The sequence below is a fragment of the Lynx rufus genome, unplaced genomic scaffold (assembly GCF_022079265.1).
Source record: "Lynx rufus isolate CCGP_SWC_20201006 ecotype Redwood Valley unplaced genomic scaffold, mLynRuf1.p SCAF_1, whole genome shotgun sequence".
Lineage (NCBI taxonomy): Eukaryota > Metazoa > Chordata > Mammalia > Carnivora > Felidae > Lynx > Lynx rufus.
Window position 1 is genome coordinate 178,373,507 of NW_025814823.1, and position 26,235 is coordinate 178,399,741.

The 26,235-nt window shown below is 33.6% G+C and overlaps 1 protein-coding gene across 1 annotated transcript in view; it reads right to left on the reverse strand.

The window, feature by feature from the left end:
* RANBP17 (RAN binding protein 17) overlaps window positions 1-26,235 on the reverse strand; it is a 322,388-nt gene that overhangs the window by 268,221 nt on the left and 27,932 nt on the right. Inside the window, exons 10-12 of the mRNA XM_047076735.1 lie at window positions 24,400-24,546; window positions 23,620-23,792; window positions 21,417-21,610 (exon numbers count right to left, since the gene is read on the reverse strand). Coding sequence (XP_046932691.1) covers window positions 21,417-21,610; window positions 23,620-23,792; window positions 24,400-24,546 — 514 coding nt within the window. The remainder of the gene's footprint in view (window positions 1-21,416; window positions 21,611-23,619; window positions 23,793-24,399; window positions 24,547-26,235) is intronic.

The window sequence follows — 26,235 nt, forward strand, 5'->3', positions numbered from 1 at the left end:
CTGAAATATATAATTCACATACCATACAATTCATCCACTTATAAAAGTCATTGTTTTTAAGTAAATTCACAGGGTTGTACAACCACCACCACAACCTAATTTTAGAACATTTCATCTCTCACCAAAGAAATTCCACTCCATACCCCTCAATTCACCCCCATCCCTAAGCAACTACTAATCTACTTTTATGTCTCCTCAGATTTTTCCCATTCTGGACATTTCATGTCAACAAATCATATAACATGTAGCTTTTGTAACTGTCTTTTTCACTTAGCATAATGTGTTCAAAGATCATCCATGTTGTAGTTTGTATTGGTACTTCATTTTTTATAGCCAAACAACATTCCATTGTTTGAACTTATGGTTGCCGGTGGGGTGGGGTGGGGGGTGTTGAAAGACAAGCAAGATGGGTGAATGGGAGGGGGAAATAGAAGCTTCCAGTTATGAAATGAATAAGTCATGGAAATAAAAGGCACAACATAGGGATTACAGTCAATGATACTACCATAGTTTTGTATGGTGACAGATGGTAACTACACTTGTGGTAAGGATACCATAATGTATAGAAAAGGTGAATCACTATGTTGTATACCTGGAACTAATGTAACACTGTGTATCAACCATATTTTTAAAAAATTCCATTGTTGGACATAGCACATTTTATTCATCTATACACCAGCTGATGGGCATTTGGACTGTTTCTACCTTTTGACTTTAAAAATAATGCTGCTGGGACGCCTGGGTGGCGCAGTCGGTTAAGCGTCCGACTTCAGCCAGGTCACGATCTCGCGGTCCGTGAGTTCGAGCCCCGCGTCGGGCTCTGGGCTGATGGCTCAGAGCCTGGAGCCTGTTTCCGATTCTGTGTCTCCCTCTCTCTCTGCCCCTCCCCCGTTCATGCTCTGTCTCTCTCTGTCCCAAAAATAAATAAACGTTGAAAAAAAAAAATTAAAATAAATAAATAAATAAATAAATAAAAAATAAAAATAATGCTGCTATTTACAGAAACAGCCCAGTGTCTTGTCCATGATATATATAGATATAGAGATATCTATATATATATATAGATAGATCTGTATATATATCATACACACACACACACACACACACACACACAATGGAGTATTACTCAGCCATAAAAAATGAAATGTTGACATTTGCAGGGACATGAATGGAGCTACAGAGTATTATGCTAAGTAAAATATAAGTCAGTCAAATACCACGATTTCACTCATGTGGAATTTAAGAAACAAATGAACAAAAGGGGGGAAAAAAGACAGGCAAACCAAGAAACAGACTCAACTATAGAGAACTGATATTTACTAGAGGAGAGGTGGGTGGGTGGTGGGTGAAATAGGTGATGGGATTAAGGAATGAATACACTGCTGTGATGAGCACCGGATGTTGTATGTAAATGTGGAAACACTATATTGTATACCTGAAACTAAAATTACACTGTGTATCATCTAACTAGAGTTTAAATACTAAAAAAATAATGCTGCTTTGAATATTTGTGCACAGCTTGTATGTGGATAATTTCTCTTGGGTATACCTAGAAATGGAATTACTGAGTCATATGATAACATATATTTTTAACATTTTAAGGAATGGCCAAACTGCTTTCTAAACCAGCATTACCACCAGCAATATATGAAGGTCCAAATCCTATCAACACTTGTTATCATCTTTTTGATTATACCCATCCTAGTGAGTGTGAAATGGTATCTTGTAATTTTAATATATCCTTTCCTGATGACTAATGATGTTGACCATCCTCACATATGCTTACCAGCCATTTGCATGTCTTCTTTGGAGAAAGGTCTGTTTAAATCCTTTGCTCATTTTTAAATTGAGCTGTTTATCTTTTTTTATTATTGAGCTGTAAGGGTTCTTTATATATTATAGATACAAGTCCCTCATCAGATATGAAATTTGCAAATATTTCCTCCCATTCTCTGGGTTGTGTTTTCACTTTCTTGATGGTATCCTTTGAAACATTCTGAGATTTTTAATTCTGATGTCAAAATTTTGAATTTTTCTTTTGTCACTTCAGCTTTTGGTGTCACATTTAAGAAACCACTGCCCAACCCAAAGTCATGAAGATTTACTCCTATGTTTTCTTCTGAGTTTCATAGTTTTAACTCTTACATTTAGGTCTATGATTTATTTTTACTTAGTTCTTGTATATGGTGGGAGATATTGGTCTTATTCTTTGCATGTAGTATCCAATTGTCCCAGCACCATTTGTCAAATAAACTATTCTTTTGTCATTGAATTGAATTTGCCACTCTTGTCAAAGAGCAATTCATTATACATTGAAGGATTTATACCTGGACTCTCAATTATATTTCACTATTCTAGTGTCTATCTTTATGCCAATTCCACACTGTCTTGACTACATTTCCTTTTTAATAAATTTTGAAATCAAGATGTGTAAGTCCTTATACTTCATTCTTTTTCAAGCTAATTTTGAATATTCTGGGTCTTCTGGATTCCCTTATGAATTTAAGGATCAGCATGTCAATTCTTGCGCTGAGGCTTGCTGGGATTTTAACAAAGATTGTGCTGAATCTATAGGTCAATTTGGGGAGTACTGCCATCTTACCAATATCAAGTCTTGTGATCCATGACCACAGGTGTCTTTCCACATAGTCAGATCTTTAATTTCTTTCAACAATGCTTTATAGTGGTTGGTATATAAGTCTAACCCTTTTTTTTAAACTTATGCCTATGTAATTTATTCTTTTTTGATGCTATTTTACCCGAACTTATCTTCATTTTTGATTAATTGGTAATATAATCTTCATTTTTGATTAATTGGTAATATATAGACATGTTATTGACTTTTGTTTACTGATCTTATATCCTGCAACTTTGCTAATCTCTTATTAGTTGTACTAGTTTTTTGGGATCTGCCATTTATTCAGTCTCTTACAAACTTCATGTCTTCTCTACCCTGCTTACTTAGCTTCAGTTCTATGCTCAATTGTTATAATCTATGCCTTATACCACTTCAATTCCTCTCTTGCTCTGACACACTCATCTTACAAACCCATGACTGTTTAAATCCAATTCCCTACTTAGTCTTTGCCTATACTTACACAGCTTAATATAACTAGAGAAAGATACAACCATGTTGACCAGCCTCACTTTGAAGTCACCTTCTCAGTAAGGCCTTCCGTTGCCACCCTATCAACTTTTAATACCTACTGTAAGTAGCACACCTTCCAGACAACCATCATCAATTCCTTCTCTCCATGTATGCACAAGCCATCAAAAAGTGGAGTTTATTCTTCCAATTCTTTATAAGTGTATGCTGGATTGTGACTGCTTTGACCAAAAGAAAATGGTGGAAGTGACATTATTCCAGTGCTGGGATTAGTCTTTACAAGAACCAACAGCTCTTCCAGTCTCTTAGGGAATGTTCACACTGGGGAAGCCAATCACCATGTAAAAAGACCACATACCCTGAGAACATCATACTATTAAGAGGCCCAAGCTAGCAATGCAGAGAGAAAAATGCCAGTGAGAGACTATTCACCAAACATTCCAGCCCAGATACCAGACTTGTGAGTAAAGAATCATTCAGGTGACTACAATGCCAGCTGTCATCTGATTACAATGCCTGAAAGATCCCAAATGAGAATCATCCAGCTAAGACTTATGAATACCAGAGAACACTGAGAGATAATAACAAAATGACCATTATTTGATAAACTACTAAGTTTTGGTAAGTGATAACCAGAACATAATCTGCCAACATTTCATACCCTTCTTCTCTGCTTCATTGGTTTTATTTTTAGTACTTATCACTTTCTAATATATCTTAGGTATTTATCTTGCTTTGTTACCTGTCTATTCCAACAGAATACCAACTGCATGATAACTGTGATTTTTTTTTTTTAATTTTTATTTATTTATTTTTTTTGTCTGTTGCACTTCCAGAGCCTAAAGCAGTGCTGGCACATTGTAAGTTATCAACAGACATGGGTTACTGAATTAAGAAATCATTACATAAAAAAAAAAAAAAAAGAAAAAGAAATCATTACATAGAAAAGATAGCATGAAACAGGCAAGAACAAGTTAACATTTTATTATCAATTTAGTAAACATTAAAATGTAGAGTCCTTACTAAAAATGAATGTTAATGGTAATTATATTTTTATTGCTTAAATAAGACAAAAGCAATTTCTTCTCAAAGCATACTCAATCCAAGATGCAATGAAGTCTATCTTCTTCATTTACAGATTCTCTTATCTAAAAATTTGTCAACTTGGTAAAGTTTATTTGTAACTCCAAAAATACTTGTGACCATTCATGTGTAAGTGGACAACAACAAAATCTAAGCTGCTCAATGTGTACATTCCAAGCTTAGGTAAAACAAAGCAACACTCTGCTTTCTTGTTTCATCTTTCATACTATAAACAAGTAAGTATTCTTTCATGGTCTTTTTGGTGCCCAATTTTTTTATACTCAAATTTGTGCTTTCTGTTGGTGATTTTACTATTTAAAATACTGCCCAAGAATAGTGAAGTGCCACATGGTGGTCCTATGTGAAAAAAGTCTGTTATGTGCCTCATAGAGAAAATATATGTGTTAGATAAGCTTCATTTAGGCATGAGCGCTATGGCTATGAGTACAATGTTAATGAATCAACAATATACATTAAACAAGGTGTTTTAAAACAGGAACACATATAAAACAAGGTTATATGTTCATCAGCCAATGAAAATGTTGTGACCAGGGGCTGCAGGAACCTAACCCCATATCTACCCTAGAAACAATAGTTTAATATTTGCTAATTCAGTGTTAACAGCAATGTTATAGATCATAAATTCCAAATAAGGAGATTTGACTATATTTCCCAGAATCTTACAGAGGTCATTATTAATAGATTATGCTGCAACTGTGCATGGGACATACGCATTTTGAGTAATGGATGTGAATCTGAAACACTGCAAGCATAATTTTTGGTGAGTACAGTGCAATAATTTACCTACCCAATGGGAGTCATTATTTAAAAAATATCCTACTGTAATTTTTTTCAAAATGAAAAATATTATTTAAGTATAAATAATAACCTTCTTTATATGTTTTATCAATTTAGATATTCAGAGACTGGTTTTTCATTTATTTATTCATTTTTATTTATTTATTTGAGAGAGAGAGCACGAACAGGAGAGAGGCAGAGTGGGGCTCAGTGAAGTCTGACACAGGACTCAATCTTACGACCCTGGGATCATGATCTGAGCCGAAATCAAGAGTCAGACACTCAACCGACTGAGCCAACCAGGCACCCCACAGATACCTGTTTTTCTTTTTTTTTTTCTTTTTTTAAATGTTTATTCATTTTCTGAGAGAGAGAGAAAGAGAGTATGAGTGGGGGTGGGGCAGAGAGAGGGAGACACAATCTGAAGCAGGCTCCAGGCTCTAAGCTGTCAGCGCAGAGCCCAATGCGGGGCTCAAACCCACAAACCACAAGATCATGACCTGAGCCGAAGTCGGAGGCTCAACCGACTGAGCCACCCAGGCGTCCCTAGATACTGGTTTTTCTTAAAGCAAGCTTGACTATTACTAAAAATAATAGCAAACATTTACATGGTATCTTCCATGCACTAGGCAATATTTTAAACATTATCTATTACCTATATTTATATCCATTTAATGTCACAAATATTCCTATTAAGTACTGCGGAGCTATGATTCCCATACAGACAATGGCGTTCCAAGAGTTCATTCTCATACCATTAGGAGATACTACTTCCTCTCAAGATCGATGAAAGGGAATACTCAAACACCACCGTTGACAATTAGCTGGACCACAATGATCCAATAATATCTTACGAGCCAAGAATCTCTCGAGTTTTTATTTAACACATTTTAATTCCTAATCCTGAATTTTTTCTGTCTCCAAATTTTAATCACAGATGAGACTGCATCTGCTTTTGGGATCATGTCTAGGGTCTTTCATACTTCCTTTGATTCCCAAACTGCCCGCAATAAAACCAAGTATATGTGACACATGAAATAAGTATGTGTTGAATAATTAAACTTAAAATAAGCAAACTTATTTTGGAGGCTTATCACTAATGTAAACTCAGAAACATCTGCTTATTAGCTCTTGATAAAAACAAGCCTACTTGAAAATAGTCAAAGAATTCCTCATGCATGTAATTTTTATATCTCTCTGTTGAAATATCAACATTAAAAAATGAAGGCAGTACATTTTAGCTACCAAGAGCACAGGCTGAGTTAAAATCCTGCCTCTACTATCAATAAGGTAGTTACTTAATTTCACTTGGATTTAATGCCCTCATCTATAAACATGAGGGTGATACTTACACCTGGCTCTCAGGCTTGTGACAAACACTAAATAATATTTTTCATAAAAAGTGGTCATAATAATATTCACTATAAACGCTCAGTACCTACTGGCTGTTATTACTATTATTATGTTTATAAAAATAGCCATCCCCTTTTTAGTTCTTCTGTATCAAACCTACAAAAACCAAAACATACCAATGCTACATTTATATGTTCTTCTGAGTTTTACTTTAGAAGCTGCTCAAGAAAATTAAGTCACACAATTTTTAAGAGCTTTTCCTCTCTGCCAAAGAGGCTTATTGCAATTAAAGCTAGTTACCATTAGCCATATATACTTTCTTAATGCCATTTGTAAAACAAACACAAAAAAACTGTAAAGTAAAAAAAAAAATATATTCCAAGTAAAACACATTCATGTACTTTCCTATGTGGCACGTTCTGCTATAGGGATATAACTAAATAGGTGTGTGTCTGGGGTAGGCTGAAAAGGAAGAGAATCCATGCCCAAAGGATTGAACCTAGTGAGAGACAGATAACGGGGAAAAATGATTTCTTCAGTGCAGCTGATGAGTATCACTGTCCAATAATAGAAAAATAAAAGATACTAAATACAGGACATGAATTTCTCAAATTTAAGTTTTTTATTTTTTAATTCCTTTTATTCTGTGACTTTGAAATTAAGGCTTGTATATCAAAACATGCTATGCAGAAATAGCATGAGATCAATTGTGAGTATTTTTTTTTCTGAAATTATGGTAAATTCTGAATGGAGGTTTGTTTATTCAGAGGAAAAATAAAATGTTTATTTACTCTCCTTGTTTTTGGAAACAGTGACTTCTATTATATACAACAAACAACAAAGCAGGCATTTCTTAACCTTAGAAACTTAACCACTGCCTGAATAAATTAGGATTAGTGTTAGAAATCAACAACGGAATATAAAGGCATTATTTTTAAGCTATCAAACATAATTTTCATATTTAACTGACTGAGAAGTAGTATTTCTCATACACATCCTTTCCCTAAACCTCAACAATTTTAGACTGACAGTATTCAAAATAATAAATGGTACTTTGGTTACAGAATTCTGTCCACAAAGTTTAAAGAACCATGTAAATCCGTAAATCGAAATTACATTTAGAAATTTAAATATCCAATAAACAAGTTTCATATCTACACATTTGTTTTGAATATCATCTTTATAATGAGACTAAATTTCCATTATAATTTTCCATTTTTCTATTTATTCTGAAATGTTCAGGGCACTTGTTTTAGCAGCTGTTCAAGCAAAGAACATTTTTTCCTTTAACAAAATAATTATTGCTGTAATAATCTGTAATTATGGTTTATAACTGCAATAATCCCAAAGAAATCAGTCATTACCATAGATCACAAGTAATCGTTAACTACTGTTAATGACCTATTTCTTAGGGATTATTGTTTTTGTAAACCATGACCATATCACCACAAATATGGAAGAGCAAGACAATATAATACAAATGAGATCATAATATAATAATAAACTTATTTTGTAACATTAAAAGCCATTAAGCATCTAAATTAAAGCACACATAACGAGAGCATATAATTTTCTTTGTTCAACACTAACTGAAGTGTTTAGTCTGCACAAAAGAAATTGAATACCGCTACATACAACAGTATAAACTAGAGCCACATTAGGCATTTTTTTTGTAATACAAAACAATTATTTTTAAGTAGACCAAAGATATCTTTGAAAGTAGATTCCTTCCCACTTTTTGTTTTTCTTTTTTTTTTTTTTTTTTTTTTTACCATTTATTTATTTTCTAGAGACAGAGAGAGACAGAGTGTCCGTGGGGAAGGGGCAGAGAGAGGAGACGGAGAATCTGAAGCAGGCTCCAGGCTCTGAGCTGTCAGTGCAGAGCCCAACGCAGGGCTGGAACCCTGCTTAACTGACTGAGCCACCCAGGTGCCCCACCCCACTGCCTTTTTACCAAAAAAAAAAAAAAAGAAAAAAAAAAGCAGCAAGGAAACAAATGTTAAAAATTTTCTATGTATTGAGCATTAGACACTGAATTATTATTAAAAACACATAGTATATCTTATGATAAAAACTCTGAGTTTATATTAACCAAGAATCAGGTCTGACTTCATTCACTAGATACCCCTATTTAATATCAATAAATTATTACATTGACATTAATTCCATTCATATATCTCAGAACAGCTATATTTTCATTTGGTATCCTTTTGTAGGAAAACAGGTATTTGATTTTACATCTGAATTTTTTTACATTGTAATATAATATTTGCTATCTCTGAAGCTATATGTAATGGATATGAAGTATAATAAAATAAACACCAGTGAACTCCCTATCCAACTTAAGAACCAAGGCTTTACCAATATAGTCACACCTACCTTCATACTCCTCCCCTAGCTTATCCCCTTACCTGCCACCCGAGAGGTAACCATGATCCTGTATTTGGTGCTTATTATTCTCTTGAGTTTTTTTTCTCATTTTACCACTTAGGCATATATTCCTAAAACAATATATTTTTAGTCTCACTTGTTTGGGGCTTTATTAAGTGTCTCATACTATATACAGTTTCCTGAAAATTGCTTTATTTCACCACCTATCCTATCTCTGAAATTCATCATAAGTATACCTGTACTTCATTCCATTTTACTGTTACATATTACTCTATTGTGTAACCATTATGATCTGTTTATTCATTTTAATGGTTATGGGTATTCGAGCTGTTTCCACTTTGTGTCCTTAGGAACAATTAGACTATGAATATTTTCACACATGTCCTCTTGTGTAGAAGAGATTTTCTAGAGGACATACCTAAGAGTGGAAGGGCCAAGTCAGCAGGGATTCAAATGTTCCACTTAGCAAAATAACACCAAATTGATTTCCATTCCATTTCTGATTGATTTACTTTATACTCCTACCACAAGTATATAAGAACTCCCTTTGATCTACATTCTCCTATATGATTTGCTACTTTTGCCAATTTACTGGGAGTAACATGGTATCTCATGTGCCTTAGAAGATACCCAAGTGTATAGAGTTCGTTTATTATTATTTTCGCCATTAGTTTTAATTGCAAGTTAGTAACAATGTGGACTCTGATGCTATGTGACTGAAATTTGTTAAGACTTGCTTTATATACAAATAACTTGCTCAACTTTTAAAAACTGAGATACAATTGACATATCAGTTACAAGTGTAAAACATATGATTTGATATTTATATATATTAGGAAATGATTACCACAGTAAGTCTAGTTAACATCCATCACCTCACATAGTCACCAACTTTTTTTTATGGTGAGGACTTTAAAGATTTACTGGCCCCAAAACTTGCAAGTACTATTAACTATACAGTACTATTAACTATAGTCATCATGCTGTCCATTACATCCCCATGACATTTATTTTTTAACTGCAAGTTTCTATCTTTTGACCACCTTTACCCATTTTGCCCACTCCCCACTCCCTCCTCGGACAATCACCACTCTGTTCTCTGTATCTATAAGTTCAGTTTTTTGTTATGTTTTACTTCCAGATTCTATGTATAAGTGTGATCATATGGTTATTAATCTTTCTCTGACTTATTTCATTTAGCATAATGCCCTCAAGATCCATCTTTGCTGTCACAAATGACAAGATTTCTTTCCTTTTTATGGCTGAATAATATTCCATTTTATACATACACACACACACACACACACACACACACACACACACACACACCCCACAGTTTTTCTCCATTCATCCATCAATGGACATTTAGATTGCTTTCATGTCCTGGCTACCATAAACAAAGCTGCAATAGACACAGGGGTGTAGATTATCTTTTCAAGTTAGTGTTTTTGTTTTCTTTGAGTAAATACACAGAAGTAGAACTGCTGGATCATACCGTAGCTTGATCTTTAATTTTTTGAGAACTACCATCCGTTTTCCATAGCGGCTGCACCAATTTACATTCCCACTGACAGTGTACAATGGTTGCCTTTTCTTCACATCTTTGTCAACACGTTTTCTCTTGTCTTTTGGATAAAAGCCATTCTAACAGGTGTGAGGTGGTCTCTCATTGATTTGCTTTTCCCTGATGTTTAGTGATGTTGAATGCCTTTTGATGTACCTGTTGTTGCTGAGTTATATTAGTTCTTTACATATTTTGGATATTAACCTTTCATCAGATACATGTTTGCAAATATTTTCTCCCATTGGGTAGGTTACTTTTTCATTTTGCTGATGAAAACTTTTAATGAAGAACTTGAGCAAAGATTTACTGGTAGAAAACATTTCTGGTTTTCTACTGGTAGAAAATGTCTTTTGTTCATCCTTGTTCTTGAAAGATACTTCAGCTAACATGTAATTATAGGATTGTTGTTATTTTGGCACAATTTTTAAAAAATAATATTCCACCATCTGCTGGCTTACATTTTTACTGTTGAGAAGTGAGTTTATCAGTCTATTTCATACTTTCCAAGCAGCTTTTGAGATTTTCTGTCTTTGGGACTACATGTAGTCTGACTAAAATGCTGTTTTTTGGTTTTGGCTGATAAACGTTGGGTTTGCTATACTGGTGGATTCATGTCTTCATTCAGAAACACTCTCAGACAGAGTATCTTCAGTTATTGCCTCTGTTCCATCTTCTCTATTCTGTTTTTTTGGGACTGAATTTGATATCCTGAACTTTCATCCCATCCTTTAATTTCTCTTTTAATTTTCTCACTTTCCTGGTTTCTCCACTTTCTTGAAAATTTCTTCAAACCTAACTGCCAATTTGAGAATTCTTTTCTCAGCTAGATCTAACTTACTGTTCAACACATTCATTAGATTTCAGGTCACAAAAATTTGTCTTCAATAATAAAGATTTTACTTGAGTCTTCTTCAGTCTGTCTGGTCATTTTTCATATTCTTTTTTGCTCATTTGTGATTCTATTTTTTTTATTTCTTTACACATTTCATACAGAATTATTTTACATTCCTATCCAATTATAATATCTTAAGTCCTCTGGGAGGTCCAAATCGAATATACAATTTATTGTTTCTCTCAATGCTCATTCATGATGTCTTGTTTCATTATTTGTGTGCTCACTATTTTTTAAATTATGAACACTCATTTGGTTGATCTTAATCTGCAGGATTCTCGAGGCCCTAAATTATGGTTGCTATTTGTCAGAGAAGATTTTAATTTACTATTTTGCTGGAAGCCAACGGGCTCTAATAATTTGGGACCACTTTATCCCCTTTGAAGCGTCCAACTTAATAGAAGAATCTTAAGTTCAGTACACCTACCTTGCTACTGGCCTAAGGCTTTGCCACCAATTTAATCACTGCTGTTGATAATTTGCCTTTGAAAGCAATACTGCCTTTTGCCCTTGTTTGCTATTGACTAGTTCCATTCTGGTTAAAGTTCTTTTTTTTTTTTTTTTTTTTTTTGAGAGAGAGAAATAATGAGAAGAGGTGGGGGGACAGAGGAGTGTAGAGCAGCACAGGGGAGGAGAAGGAACGTCAAAAACTTCATGAACTTATTTCAAGCCCAGCAATGCATTAAAAAGTTTATCCAGGAGCTGTTTTGCAGCTGAAAAGCCTTTCAGAGCATCAAGCTGACCACAATGAAGTGAAAACTACTAATTCTTTACTATTAAAGAAGCAAACACTATTTGGGATATAAACTAAAAAGAAAAATATGATTTTATTGGTAGCTGGCCAAACACAAACCAAATTATAACATAACATAATCTGAATTAATGTAGAAAACAAATCTGAAAAGATACTACATGGGATAGCATTGAGTCATTAGACAAAAACAAAGTTTTAAAAATACTACAACACAGGCTTAAAGGGCAACCACAGCTATAAAAAGATACGTAACTAAAAAGACAAGGAGGGATGAAAATTTAGCCTGTGCACTACTCACCATTCTGTGCACTCTATGTTACATCTGTATTTGTCTAATTTGCACAAAGGCACCAAATGTACTTCTGAGCTGATGAAGTAAAATAAATACTCAAAGGCCAAAAAATGTGAGGGCTAAAATTTAGAGACATAAGCATGGAAACAACTAGAGAACTTGAATTTTTCCCTGAAGGCCAATGGAAAGCCTAGGGTATGCCCAATGTGAGGAGTCCAACAAGAAACTCACTCTTAGTGGGAAAAAAAAAAAAAAAAAAGGAACTGGAGGGGAAAAAAACCTGCCCTTCACAGAGAAAGACAATAGAGAAACTTTTCTGACCTGACTTTAACATGAGGTAGAGAGGAGGAAAAAACTCTCAAGTCAGACCTCGCATGATTTGCAGCCTTACTAGACTACCAGTATGATATAAAGAACCTCATTCTAAGGAACTAGTTCACATGGTGTTGAGTTGGTAGACCCCCTCCACCCCATTTAGTTAATGGACTAAACACTCCAGTTATAAGACAAGACGGTCAGAATAGGTTTTTTAAAAAGGAAGAACGATATACTGTCTGAGAGATGTACTTTAAATATCAAGACACAGACAGATTGAAAGTAAATGGATGGAGAAGGATATATCGTGTAAACGGAAAGCATAAGAAGGCACTGGCTATGGTAATATCTGATAAGACACATTTCAAGATTAAAGAATCAATTAACAGAAAAGACAAAACAATTATAGATGTCTATATTTATAGATGTCTTACTTCTATAGAAGCAAAAATTAACAAAAGTAGTATAGCAAATTCCACAATCATATTTGGAGATTATACCACCTCTCTCTGTAAATAATAGAAACAGATCAAAACAAAACAAAAAATCAGTAAAGACAAAGAATATCTGAACAACACTAGAAACCATCTTGACTTAATTTCTATTTACAAATTGATATCCCAAATGGCAAAATACATCTTATTTTCAAGGGTACATGGTATGTTTACCAGGACACACTATAGGCTAGGTCATAAAAAAAGTCTCAATAAATTTAAAAGGTTTGAAATCCCAGAAAATAGTATTTGACCAAGGTAGAATTAAATTAGAAATCAGTAACAATAAGACAACTAAGAAAACCCCAAATATTTGGAAATAAAAGGCATACACTTGTCAAATAATCCATGCATTAATAAAGAAATACAGATTGGAAAATATTTTTAACTAAATGATTACAAAAATAAAGCATCAAAATTCATGAGATGCAGCTAAAACAATGCTTAACAATGACATTTATAACTTTAAATGTTTTTATTAGAAAAATACAAAAATCTAGGGGCGCCTGGGTGGCTCAGTCGGTTGAGCGTCCGACTTCAGCCTAGGTCATGATCTCACCATGATCTCATGGTCCGTGGGTTCGAGCCCCGCATCGGGCTCTGTGCTGACAGCTCGGAGCCCGGAGCCTGTTTCAGATTCTGTGTCTCCCTCTCTCTCTGACCCTCCCCTGTTCATGCTGTGTCTCTCTCTGTCTCAAAAATAAATAAACATTAAAAAAAATTTAAAAAAAATGAAAAATACAAAAATCTAAAAGTCAAAGATGTGAAACCTTTATCTAAAAATGGGTGGGGGGGGGGTGGAGAGAGACCAAACAAAATCAAATGTATAAAACAGACAATAATAAAACTAAAACAGCTTATGAAATAAAAACTGAACAAACAATAAAGAAAATCAACGAAACTAAAAGTTGGTTCTTTGAAAAGATTAACAAAATTGATAAATATCTAAGGGAGAAAGAAAAATAGGCAACAACTGTCATTATCAAAAATGAGAGATGGGTGGGTAAAATGGGTAAACAAGGTCAAAAAATAAAAAACTCCAGTTATAAACTAAGTCATCGGGATGCAATGTACAACATGTTGACTATGGTTAATACTGTACTGCATATTGGGAAGCTGCTAAGAGGGCAGATCTTAAAAGTTTTCATCACAAGAAGAAAATAATTTTGTAACTATGTATGGTGACAGATGTTAACTAAGACTTACTATGATGATCATGTCACATTATGTACAAATATCAAATCATTATGTTGTACACCTGAAAACAGTAACACTGCATGTTAAGTATACTTCCGTTAAAAGAGAAAGAATGAAGGGAAAATCATTTCAGATCCTACAGACAGTAAAAGAATAATAACAGGGGTGCCTGGGTGGCTCAGTCTGTTAAGTGACCTGCTCTTGATTTCACCCAGGTCATAATCTCATGGTTTATGAGTCTGAGCCCATGTTGGGCTCCACGCTGATAGCATGGAGCCGGCTTGGGATTCTCTCTCTCCTCCTCTGCCAGTTCCCCACTCACATTCGTTCGTTCTCTCTCTCTCTTTTTTAATAAAGTTAAAAAAAGTAACAGAATATAAAAAGTAACTTTATTACAATAAATTTTAAAATACGATAAAGTCTTTGAAAGATACAAATGACTAAGTTAGGCACTTAGAAAATTTGAATAGTCCTATATCAATTAAAAAATTTGAATTTGTAATTCTAAACCCTCTAGGCCCACTGACTTTGCTGGTGAATTCTATCACACTTTTAACAAAGAAATAATATTAATGGTACACAAACTCTTTCAGAAGATAAAGAAAGAAGAGGAAATGCTCCTTGACTCATTTTATGAGGCTAGTATTACCCTGCTACCAAAATCAGGCAAAGTCATCACAAGAAAAGAAAACTACAGATAAATATCGTTCATGAACATCAATGTAAAATAAGAAGTTTTTTACAAATGGAATCTAGCATTATATAAAGGAACATTATATTATATAATAACAAAGTAGGATTTACCTTGGGAATGTAAAGCTGGCTTAACACAGAAAAATCAATCAATGTAATTCACTATATTAGTAAAAAAGCGAAAAAAAAAAACGGGTCATTTGAATAGGTGGATAAAAAGCATTAAAAAAAAAAAAATCAATGCACCACTCAGTATAAATAGCCAGAGGAACAGAAGGGAAATTCCTCAAAATTATTATGAACATCTTTTTTTTTTTTAATTTTTTTTCAATGTTTATTTATTTTTGGGACAGAGAGAGACAGAGCATGAATGGGGGAGGGGCAGAGAGAGAGAGGGAGACACAGAATCGGAAACAGGCTCCAGGCTCCGAGCCATCAGCCCAGAGCCTGACGCGGGGCTCGAACTCCTGGACCGCAAGATCGTGACCTGGTTGTAGTCGGACGCTTAACCGACTGCGCCACCCAGGCACCCCATATGAACATCTTTTTTAAAACCTACAGATAACATCCTACTCAATGGTGAAAGGCTCAATGCTTTAGATGTACAAACAGAAACAAGGCCAGACTACCCACTCTTCCCTTTTTATTCAACATTGTACCAGAGGTCCTAACCAGTGGAATAAGGCAAGAAAAAGAAATAAAAAGCTTGAAGACAAGATATAAAACTGTCTTTATTTGCAGATGACATGATCTTACATAACAATCCAAAAGAATCTACAAAAAAGCTATCGGAATAAGTAAATTTAGCAAAGTCATAGGACACAAAGAGAAAAATCAATTCTGGTTGTATAGAATAGCAGAGAATGATTATAAGATTTACAACCACATCAAAAATATATAGGAATAAATTTAGTGAAACATTTTTAATACCTGTGTGCTGAAAGCAATCAAACATTGCAAAGAAAATTAAGGGACACCTATGTAAGTGGAGCAACAGACCATGTCCACAAACTGGAAGACTCAATATTGTGAAGATGGCCCAATTGATGCATAGATTGAGGCAATCCCAATCAAATTCTAGTGAGACTTTTTAAAGAAATTAACAAGCTGATGCTAAAATTAATAAAGAAAGGCAAAAGATCGAGAACAGACACAACTATTTTGAGACAGAAGAATGAGACAGTTAGATTACCTGATTTCAAGACTTACAAAATTACAGTAACCGACTTACAAAATTACAGTAACTGAGACAGTATAACACTGACATAAGGACAGACATACTGATCAATGGTAGAGAACAGAGTCCAGTAATAAACCCTAGCCTTTTATAACCAATGGATTTTTGACAAAGGTGTTACAATAATTCAGTGGGGGAAAAGATAGTTGTTACAGCAAATGGTGCTAGAACAACTATATAATTGTATGGGCTGGGGATGGGGCCTTACCCCCAACTCACACTATTCACAAAAGTTAATGCCAGGAAGTTCACGAATTTAAACATAATACCTAAAACTATTAAACCTCTAGAAGAAAATACAGAAGAACATCTCTGTGACTTGCACTGCACAGGATTTCGTAAATACAAGAAGCATAAGCCAGAAAGAAACAATTGAAAAGGTAGATCATCAACATTTAAAACTTCTGCTCTTTGAAAAGCCATACAGAGAAAGACAGATACCATATGGTTTCACTCTTATGTGGATCCTGAGAAACTTAACAGGAACCCATGGGGGAGGGGAAGGGAAAAAAAAAAAAAGAGGTTAGAGTGGGAGAGAGCCAAAGCATAAGAGACTGTTAAAAACTGAGAACAAACTGAGGGTTGATGGGGGGTGGGAGGGAGGGGAGGGTGGGTGATGGGTATTGAGGAGGGCACCTTTTGGGATGAGCACTGGGTGTTGTATGGAAACCAATTTGTCAATAAATTTCATATATATAAAAAAAAATAAAAAAGAAAGAAAGAAAGAAAGAAAGAAAGAAAGAAAGAAAGAAAGAAAAACAGTTGAAGAGAAACGACAGAGAGAAAAATACTTGCAAACATTTATGTGAAAAAGAAATTATATACAGAATATGTAAAACAGTCCTACAATTCCAATAAGAATACATATAAAAGAACAATCTAATTTAAAAATAGACAAAAAAAGGTGAGCAAATAGTGCACAAGAGAAGATATATGAATGGCCAAAAAGCACACCACTGTTAAGTATTAGGGACATGCAAATTATAACCATAATGATACACTTTTAGATACCCAGTAGAATGGCTAAGGTTAAGAAGACACTATCAAATCATGATGCAGATATAGAGAAAATAATGAGAATGGAAAATGGTACTTTGTAAAACAATATAGTAGTATCCTATCCTATATATTTTTTTTTAACATTTATTCATTTTTGACAGATATAGCATGAGCAGGGAAGGGGCAGAGAGAGGGAGACACAGAATCTGAAGTAGGTTCCAGGCTCTGAGTTGTCAGCACAGAGCCCGATGTGGGGCTTGAACTCACGAACTGCGAGATCATGACCCGAGCCGAAGTCGGACACTCAACCGCGCCCCAGTAGTATCCTATAATTAAACATACATTTCTCATATGACCCAGCAATCTGTCTTAGGTATTTACCCAAGAGAAATAAAAATTTAAAAACACACATGGGGCGCCTGGATGGCGCAGTCGGTTAAGCGTCCGACTTCAGCCAGGTCACGATCTCGCGGTCCGGGAGTTCGAGCCCCGCGTCGGGCTCTGGGCTGATGGCTCAGAGCCTGGAGCCTGTTTCCGATTCTGTGTCTCCCTCTCTCTCTGCCCCTCCCCCGTTCATGCTCTGTCTCTCTCTGTCCCAAAAATAAATAAACGTTGGAAAAAAAAATTTAAAAAAAAAAAAAAAAAATTTAAAAACACACAAAGACTTGTCTGCAAATGTTCATACCACCATTATTCATAATAGCCTCCCAACTGAAAGTGGAACTCAAATGTCCATCACACAGTGGATAGACTATAGTTTTATAGATAGAACTATACTATGGAACACTATGCAGCAATAAAAAGAAACAAAATATTAATAAACACAATATATTTGAATGTCAAAAACATTATGCTATGCAAAGTCAACCACAAAAGACTACTTACTGTATGATTCCATTTATGCAAAAATTTAAAAGAGACAAACCACAATTACAGAAACCAGTGGTTCCCATGTCAAGAGTCAGGGAAAGGGATCAAAGAGCATGAGGAAATTATTTGGAGTGCAGGAAATTCTATTTTGAATGTGGTGATAGTTACATGGCTATGAATAACTGTTAAATTCATCAAACTGTACACTCAAAGAAAGAAAGAAAGAAAGAAAAGAAAAAGGCATTTGCAACTCTTACCACAGACAAGGAGCTCATTTTTCTAAAATACAAAGAGCTCTTATAAAAAAAAATCAATGAGAAAAGTAAGGACCAACACCCAAAAAACAGCAAAGAAATTAACATGTCATTACAGAAAAACAAGACTAAATAGTCTTAAATAAACTTAATGCCTAACTGATATGAGAATATTAAATTATACTAAGAAACCATTTTTCACCTATAGAATTGCTAAGAATTCAAAAGCCTGGTAAAATTATCCTGTGAAGGCAATATGGAAACACTCCCATAGATAGCTAGCTGGTGGACAAGTAAATTGACATAGTCCTTTCCAAAAGTAATTTGGCAATATCTATAAAAGTTGTAAATAGTTACCCTTTTAGCCAATAGTAATTCTACTCTGGGAATTTATCTTCTATATATACTTGTATACACATAAAATGACATATATACATGGTTAATCTATATGGCATTAATTTTAATAGCTGGAGATGAAAAATAATTCTAATGACTTTCAATGGTAGAAAGAATGATTAAATAATGATACAGTAAGAATAAAATATTATGCATCTATAAAAAATAAGCATTCTCTAAATTTGAAAATAGCTATAAAGTACTCTGTTAAATGAAAGAAAAAGCAAGAGTAGAACACTAAGGGTGTATACCACATCCTAAGTAAATAAAGAGGGATAAGATTTATAAATTCATAGTTGTTTGTATATGCATGCAGAAACTTTGAAAATATACACAAAACTAGTAAAAATTGCTACATAGAGTGAAGAACAAGAGGACAGATCATAGAACTGAAACAGAAACACATTTTAATTTATTTTTTCTGGATAACGGGGACATATTACCTCTTTAAAAAGATTAGGTGATTTAATTAAAATAAAGTTCGATATGAAAAATAACTAAGAGAATAGATACATTAAAGTGACATGTAAAGGCAGATCACAAACTTGGGGACAATATTTACAATTCAAATCACTAAAGGGTTAGCATCAAAAACACAAAAAGAATTCAATCAGTAAAAGATAAACTAATAATCCAAATGGTGAGTAGAAAAATGAACAAAAATCATAAATACGTGTCATTGATAATGACACAAATACCAGTCAACAAACATAAAACAATACTAAACTTCATTAATTATGAGAAAAAAACTAAAATACCCATGAGGTATATTACCTGAACTAGTCTGGTAAAAATTTTAAGTCTAACATTATGAGGTGTTGGCAAAGATCTATGTGAGGGTGGGTGGGAAGTAAAGTAGAAAATCACTCTGGGGGCGCCTGGGTGGCGCAGTCGGTTAAGCGTCCGACTTCAGCCAGGTCACGATCTCGCGGTCAGTGAGTTCGAGCCCCGCGTCGGGCTCTGGGCTGATGGCTCGGAGCCTGGAGCCTGTTTCCGATTCTGTGTCTCCCTCTCTCTCTGCCCCTCCCCCATTCATGCTCTGTCTCTCTCTGTCCCCAAAATAAATAAACGTTGAAAAAAAAAAATTAAAAAAAAAAAAAAAAAAAAGAAAATCACTCTGTAAACGAGTTTGGCATCATTCTACTGAAACTATGTAATGGATATACATAACAATCTTTACACAGCTGCACTCATTCCATTAGCAAAAAGCAGAAAAAATACAAATATCCACTGACAAGAAAATGCATAAATAAATTTGGTATATTCAAACAACAGAACAGTGGCAGTGCAAATCAAGGAACTACAGCCATAGCATCAACACAAACCCTCATAAATGCAATACTGAGGAAAAAAAATAAAGCAAGTTGTAGAATGCAGTTTCATTGTATACAGTTGTATAAGGTTCAGAAATTTGCAAAACCATGAATTATTTCCAGAATATATATATATATATATATATATATATATATATATATATATGTCTGTATACACCCATACACACATACACACACACACACACGCAGAACTACTATGAGTAACAAAAGGCACTAATTGATAAATGCAAAATTCAAGATTCCAAGTATTTTCTGCTGGAAGAAAGGATAGATTTGGACAGAGAAACAATGGGAACAACAAAGATACTGATACTGACCTATTCTTTACGCTGTGTGATGCTGTTTGTTATTGCTAGTCACCATGTCTCAATATGTATACACAGCCTTTTGTACATATTTAATATTTAATAATTTTGAAAACTCTGAAGGAAGAAATCAACCATGAAAAGACTAAAATGCTGCAAAAATATTGCTCCTTAATTTAATTTATAAATAATGAGATCTTAATAAGAGAGATTATTTGAAGTAGAGAGGTTAACTACTCCACTATGTAGCCCGTCAGCAGTTTTTTAATGTGTGACTCCAAACACCAAAACAAAAACAGATAATAAAAGACATTTTAAGACATTATATAAAAGTAAAAGATAATCTTTTAAACAATGTTTTGAAAAGAGTTTAGATAGGAAATCACAGAGTCTATCATCCCTTACCACTCAGTTCCCGAAACAATAAAAGGAAAAAAACATAAAAGAAAAACATTCTGGAACCATAATTAAAGTGTCTTCTTTTAGAAATGGATAAAGTCAGTTCCATTCTCATATTCATTTCATTTTTTAAAAATGTGAAAAATATATTTATTTAATTTTATTCCCTGCAATGTTCCTGAAAGGATTTAAAGGGACATTCAGAAATAAATAAACCCTCCTTCAATAAAGCATTAAAGAAAAATAATGAGGAAAGTGAGGATTCAAATGTAATAGTAAACTAAAGCCATAGTGAAGGATAATACACAAATGCAAAACCATAATGAGGTCTTATACAATTTTTTATTGGATGAAATTGGGCTTTGAATTTGCAGTCAACTATAGCAAAGAAGAAAACATGATTAGTTAAAAGATAGTTACAAGTTAATGAACTCTACTCAAATACCATTATCAGCTTTCCTTGATACCGATTCCAGAGAAATACTTCCCATGTATCTTATAAATGAGAACTGAAAATTAACCACCAGGCAACCAAAATACCCAGAAGGCTAACAAAATTAATGGCTTATTAGAGGACGAGGAATTGGGGGAAATACATAAAAATAATTTGCAGTAAAAGTATTAAAGTGATTCATGAGGCTACTTAAAATTCAACATAATACCATATATAGTCATACAAAGTTTACTGACCTTCCTGAATTGCCATGTCCACAGTTATCCCAGAAGCTGAATGAAGAAGCTTTTGGTAATTCTGCGCATTTTGGTCAAACAACTGTACAAGAAGAGTGCACGTCTTTTCATATTCACATCTGCTGACAGTGCACAACTGTTCGAGCTGCTGAAACACAGTAGCAGTGTCATCCAGTGGATCATCTAAATTATCTCTGCAAATATATAAGAACATGTTCACAGCCAACATTAGGATATGATATACATTTTTTAAATGTGATAAGCTTCTACTCACTACAAATAAACTTTATGTTAAACAAAAATTCCATCATGGATAAAGAAAAAGAAGACAAATGGATTGGAAAGTAAGAGATAAAATACCTATGTTCGAAGACGACATGATTGTACACATGAAAAATCCCAAAGAAACCATAAAAAAAGCTACAATTACCTACAGATGAGTTTACCAAGGTCCTAGCATAACAGGGTCAATATACAAAACTCAACCACATTACTAATTACTAGCAATGAACAATTGGAACTTGACATTTAAAAAACTGCATGTTCCAAAGAAATCAGAAAAAAATCTAATTCATTAAACCTAATTAAACATATATAAAATCTGAAGGCTTAATACAACACAACACTAAGCAAAGAAATCACAAAAGAGCTAAATAAATTAAAAGATAAACATGATTATTGACTGAAAGACCTGATACTGCCGAGGTATCAATTCTTCCCCCAGGTTAATCTACAAATTTAAAGCAATCCTAATCAAAATCTCAGCAAGATTTTTTATAGATACAAGATAATCCTAAAGTTTACATGGGAAAGCAAAGGAAGTAAAAAAACCAAAACAACTGAAAAAGGGAAACCAAGGTAAAAGACTCACACTACCTGATTTCAAAGCTTATAGGGCTACTGTATTCAAGACAGGGTATTGGCAGAAGGAAAAATATATAGATTAATGAGAACAGAGTCCAGAAAGCACACATGTGGTCAATTAATTTTTGAAAACAGTATAAAGGCAATACAATGGAGAAGAGATTGTCTTCTCCACAAATGATGCTGGGATAATTGGTCACCCATAAAAAAAAAACAAAAAAACAAAAAATAACTTCAAGCTATCTCATATAAAAATTAACTCGAAATGGATCACAGAAGTAAATGTAAATTCTAAAACTATAAAACTTGTAAAAGAAAAAATAAAAGATGAATTGAACTTCACTTAACTCTAAAACTTCTTTGAAAGACTGTGAAGGAAATGAAAAGGCAAGCTATGGATTAAAAGATAATATTTACAAAACACATACAATAAAAAGATTTGTGATCTCATATATAGACCTCTTAAATCTCAATATAATAAACAACCCAATTTTAAAAAAGGGCAACAAATTTAACAGGTGCTTTACCAAATAATATATACAAATGGTAAATAATATTGGTCATTAAGAGAATGCAAATTAAACCCCAAATGAGGTACCACTACACACCTATTAGAATGACTAAAATTTAAAAAAAAATTGACAATACCAAGTGCCGATGAGAATAAAGGGCAATTAGGTCTCTCATACATTGCTGGTGGGAATGCCACTTTGCAAAACAGTTTGGCAGTTTCTTATAAAGTAAAACACACACTCACCATGCAACCCAGAAATCTGCCACCTACACATTTACCCAAGAGAAATAAAAACTTATGTTCACACAAAAACCTTCACAGCAATGTTTACAGCTGTTTTATTCATAATTGACAAAAATGGAAACAACCCAAATGTCCATCAACGAGTGAATGGATAAACAAACTGATATATCCAGGAAATGAAATACCATTCAGCAATAAATTTTAAGAACTCCTGATGCAACATGGAGGAATCTCAAATACATTATGTCAAGTGAAAGAAGCTGAACTAAAAGGCTATATATTATATCAATACAACATTCTAAAAAGGCAAAAACTATAGGAAAACAGAACAAATAAGTAAGTGCCAGAGTCTGAGGGTGGAGAAAGGACTGACTATAAGGGACACAAAAGAACTTTCTGGTGTGATGAAACTAGCCTCTATCTTGACTGTAATGGTAGTTATACAACTATATGCACGTGTCAGAACTCATAGACCTATTCACTAAAAAGCGTGATTTTACACTACGTAAATTATACCTCAAATTTTTTAAATTCTAAGATGCAAAAGATAAAAATACAACAGAAACATTTAGTTTTCAATACCTCACAACTATGGCAACAGATTCCAAGCGAGAAGTGATAAAGGCCTTCGTGATTTCTGGTGCATAAGTGTCTAATAAGTGGGGCTCAGTTGATTTCACAAAAGGAACTGATGCTACCATCCTTTGCCACAGAGTTAATAAATAATGAACACTGTTGGGAGCAAATTCCCAATGCTACAAAGAAATAAAGCAAATGTTATTTAAACTGACATATCTTCTTAGAATTAAGAATTAATAAGACAGAATTACTAAACACAGATTTTCTAAACAAAATTACTAAACACAGACTTTAAAATTAACTTTTATTCTGATCATATAACCAATCACCATTAACATAGCAAATTTTGTAAATAAATGCAAAAAAGCATAAAGAAGAAACCAATAATCTCTCATTCTACCACCCAAGGGGTGATCACTATTAAAAGTTGGTGTGCTTCCGTCTAATCTTTCCATGAATATTTTTGAGTTCATATCATGTGGAAAATGTGGTTTTAAAGCTTCCCCCCAACTTATAAAAAGAATTTTCTAAAAAAAAATCTTTAAAAAATGGCTTTTATTTCTTCACATAAATTTTACTATAGCTTCTCAACTCATTCTTTAGTAGATACTCAGCCTCTAAATGTTTATTATAAAATGTTACAATGAACTTTCACCTAAAACCCTGGAATAAGTATTTTTAGCAAAGCACTCTAACAAATGTTGAAAGTCCCCACCAAATCTTACCAAGAAATTGTTCTAAAAAGTATCTACTGTTTAACATCAATTATATGTTTTTATTTACCTGCAGGCTAGTAATGGTAAAGTTAGCAATCAATCTGATAACTTCAGGATATTCCTTCACCATAACTAATTCTCCCAGCTGATAATTTGTCTTTAAACGAGCCAAAAATCGGCAAAATTCATGATAATTACCTGGATCAGACAAACCCTAAATTATGAGACAAAAAGAAAGGCTTTTTAAAATACTTAAAAACAAACCAAGCTAATGACTTATCACTAAAATTCCAAGAGTATTTTATTAAGTTTTCCGGTTTTCATGGGTACATATGGTACTTTGTGTCACCTGAGTACATCATTAATGAAAGAAAACAAATGATTCCTGTTGGATTTAATGTTGGCATCAATGATTAAAATAAGGAATCCAAAGTAGAGGATCTGGAAAAAGCTTTCCTCTGTGATGACTAAATCATGTTTAGGAACCCAGTGTATTACAGAAAAAATTTGCATGTGTGCGTACATGTCTGTGTGTGTGCACGTGTATGTGTACTGTGGCTTAAACATAAGTCAGTAGAAGACTTGAAAAATATTTAAGATGAAAATTAAGAATGGGTTCTTGAAACCCTGGAAAAGAGCAATACCAACTGATGAACTTAAATGGTATTTGTGCATACACAACAGAAATTTCTTTTAATTCAATAAATATTTATTGAGTACCTATAGGCATTGAGCCCTCAAGCAACTCCTTGTCCCTAAGTAAAGTCATTCAAAACAATTATTACAACGTAGGGCAGAAAGTCTAACAGAAGTACTATAAGACACAGAGGTAACCTCAGAGAAGGAAAGGTTAAAAAGGAAGACCATGAAAGAGGTCCCCCAGTTGTCTGTGAGAGCTCCTTGAAGATAGGACACCAGTGTTATCTTTATAAAAGTTTGAACATTTTGTTTGCATTGTAGCTGGCATGACAGAGACTTCAAAGAGTATATGTTTAATACTCAAAGAGTTTCTAAGAAATTTCATTCATATGAGCTCCAAGAAAATATAAAACAGTATCTAATTATTAAGGACAAATTACAAAAAGACACTTCATACTAATAGATCTTTTACTACATGTTCTAAAATAATATAATACTCAAGCCAACTTTTACAGACATGAAACATGAACATGAGGAGGCTGGAAAACCAATTAAAACAATTATCTGATATTACCATATTATCTTTCACATACTAATTGATGACAGTGAGTTAAACAACTAAAAATTTAGACATACATTAGTAAAATCCCATTTATCAACAAAACATGTAAATTTCTTAATTCCGCTATCATTGAAAAAATAAAATAATAGCATAACACCTAAAATACTAAAATACTCCTGAGAATGACATACAAAATCAATTGCTCCTTAGCTAGCAAGCAAATTTTCTTTATGTACAGATACTATATGTCCTCTCAAAAGTTATTAGTAACTCAGAGACAGATAAATCCCCTTAAATCATTTAACATTTTAAAATCCATATGTTAAACCAAAGACAAAATAAAAAGCAAAACAAAACATGTTATCGAGGCAGTCAAAATCACTAATTAATAATGGCTTTGTAATTCTCTGAAATGAACATTGCAGTTAATGTATAGGAAAGGTTTTTAAATCTACAAACTCTTATTTGTCCACAAGAGGGCAAAAAGACATAATTTCAAAATTTAAAGCCACTTACTCCAATATTAACATTCAGATTTATATTAAGTCTTCAGAAGGTAGATATAACTCCGAATTAATTACTTTAGTAATTTAAGAAGTACAAGCAAGCAAAGAAATGCAGTACAATGGTGTAAAGCAGAAGCATAATAAGATATATACCTTCTATTCTTATTCACCTAAAAAAAAAATGGAAAAAATAAAA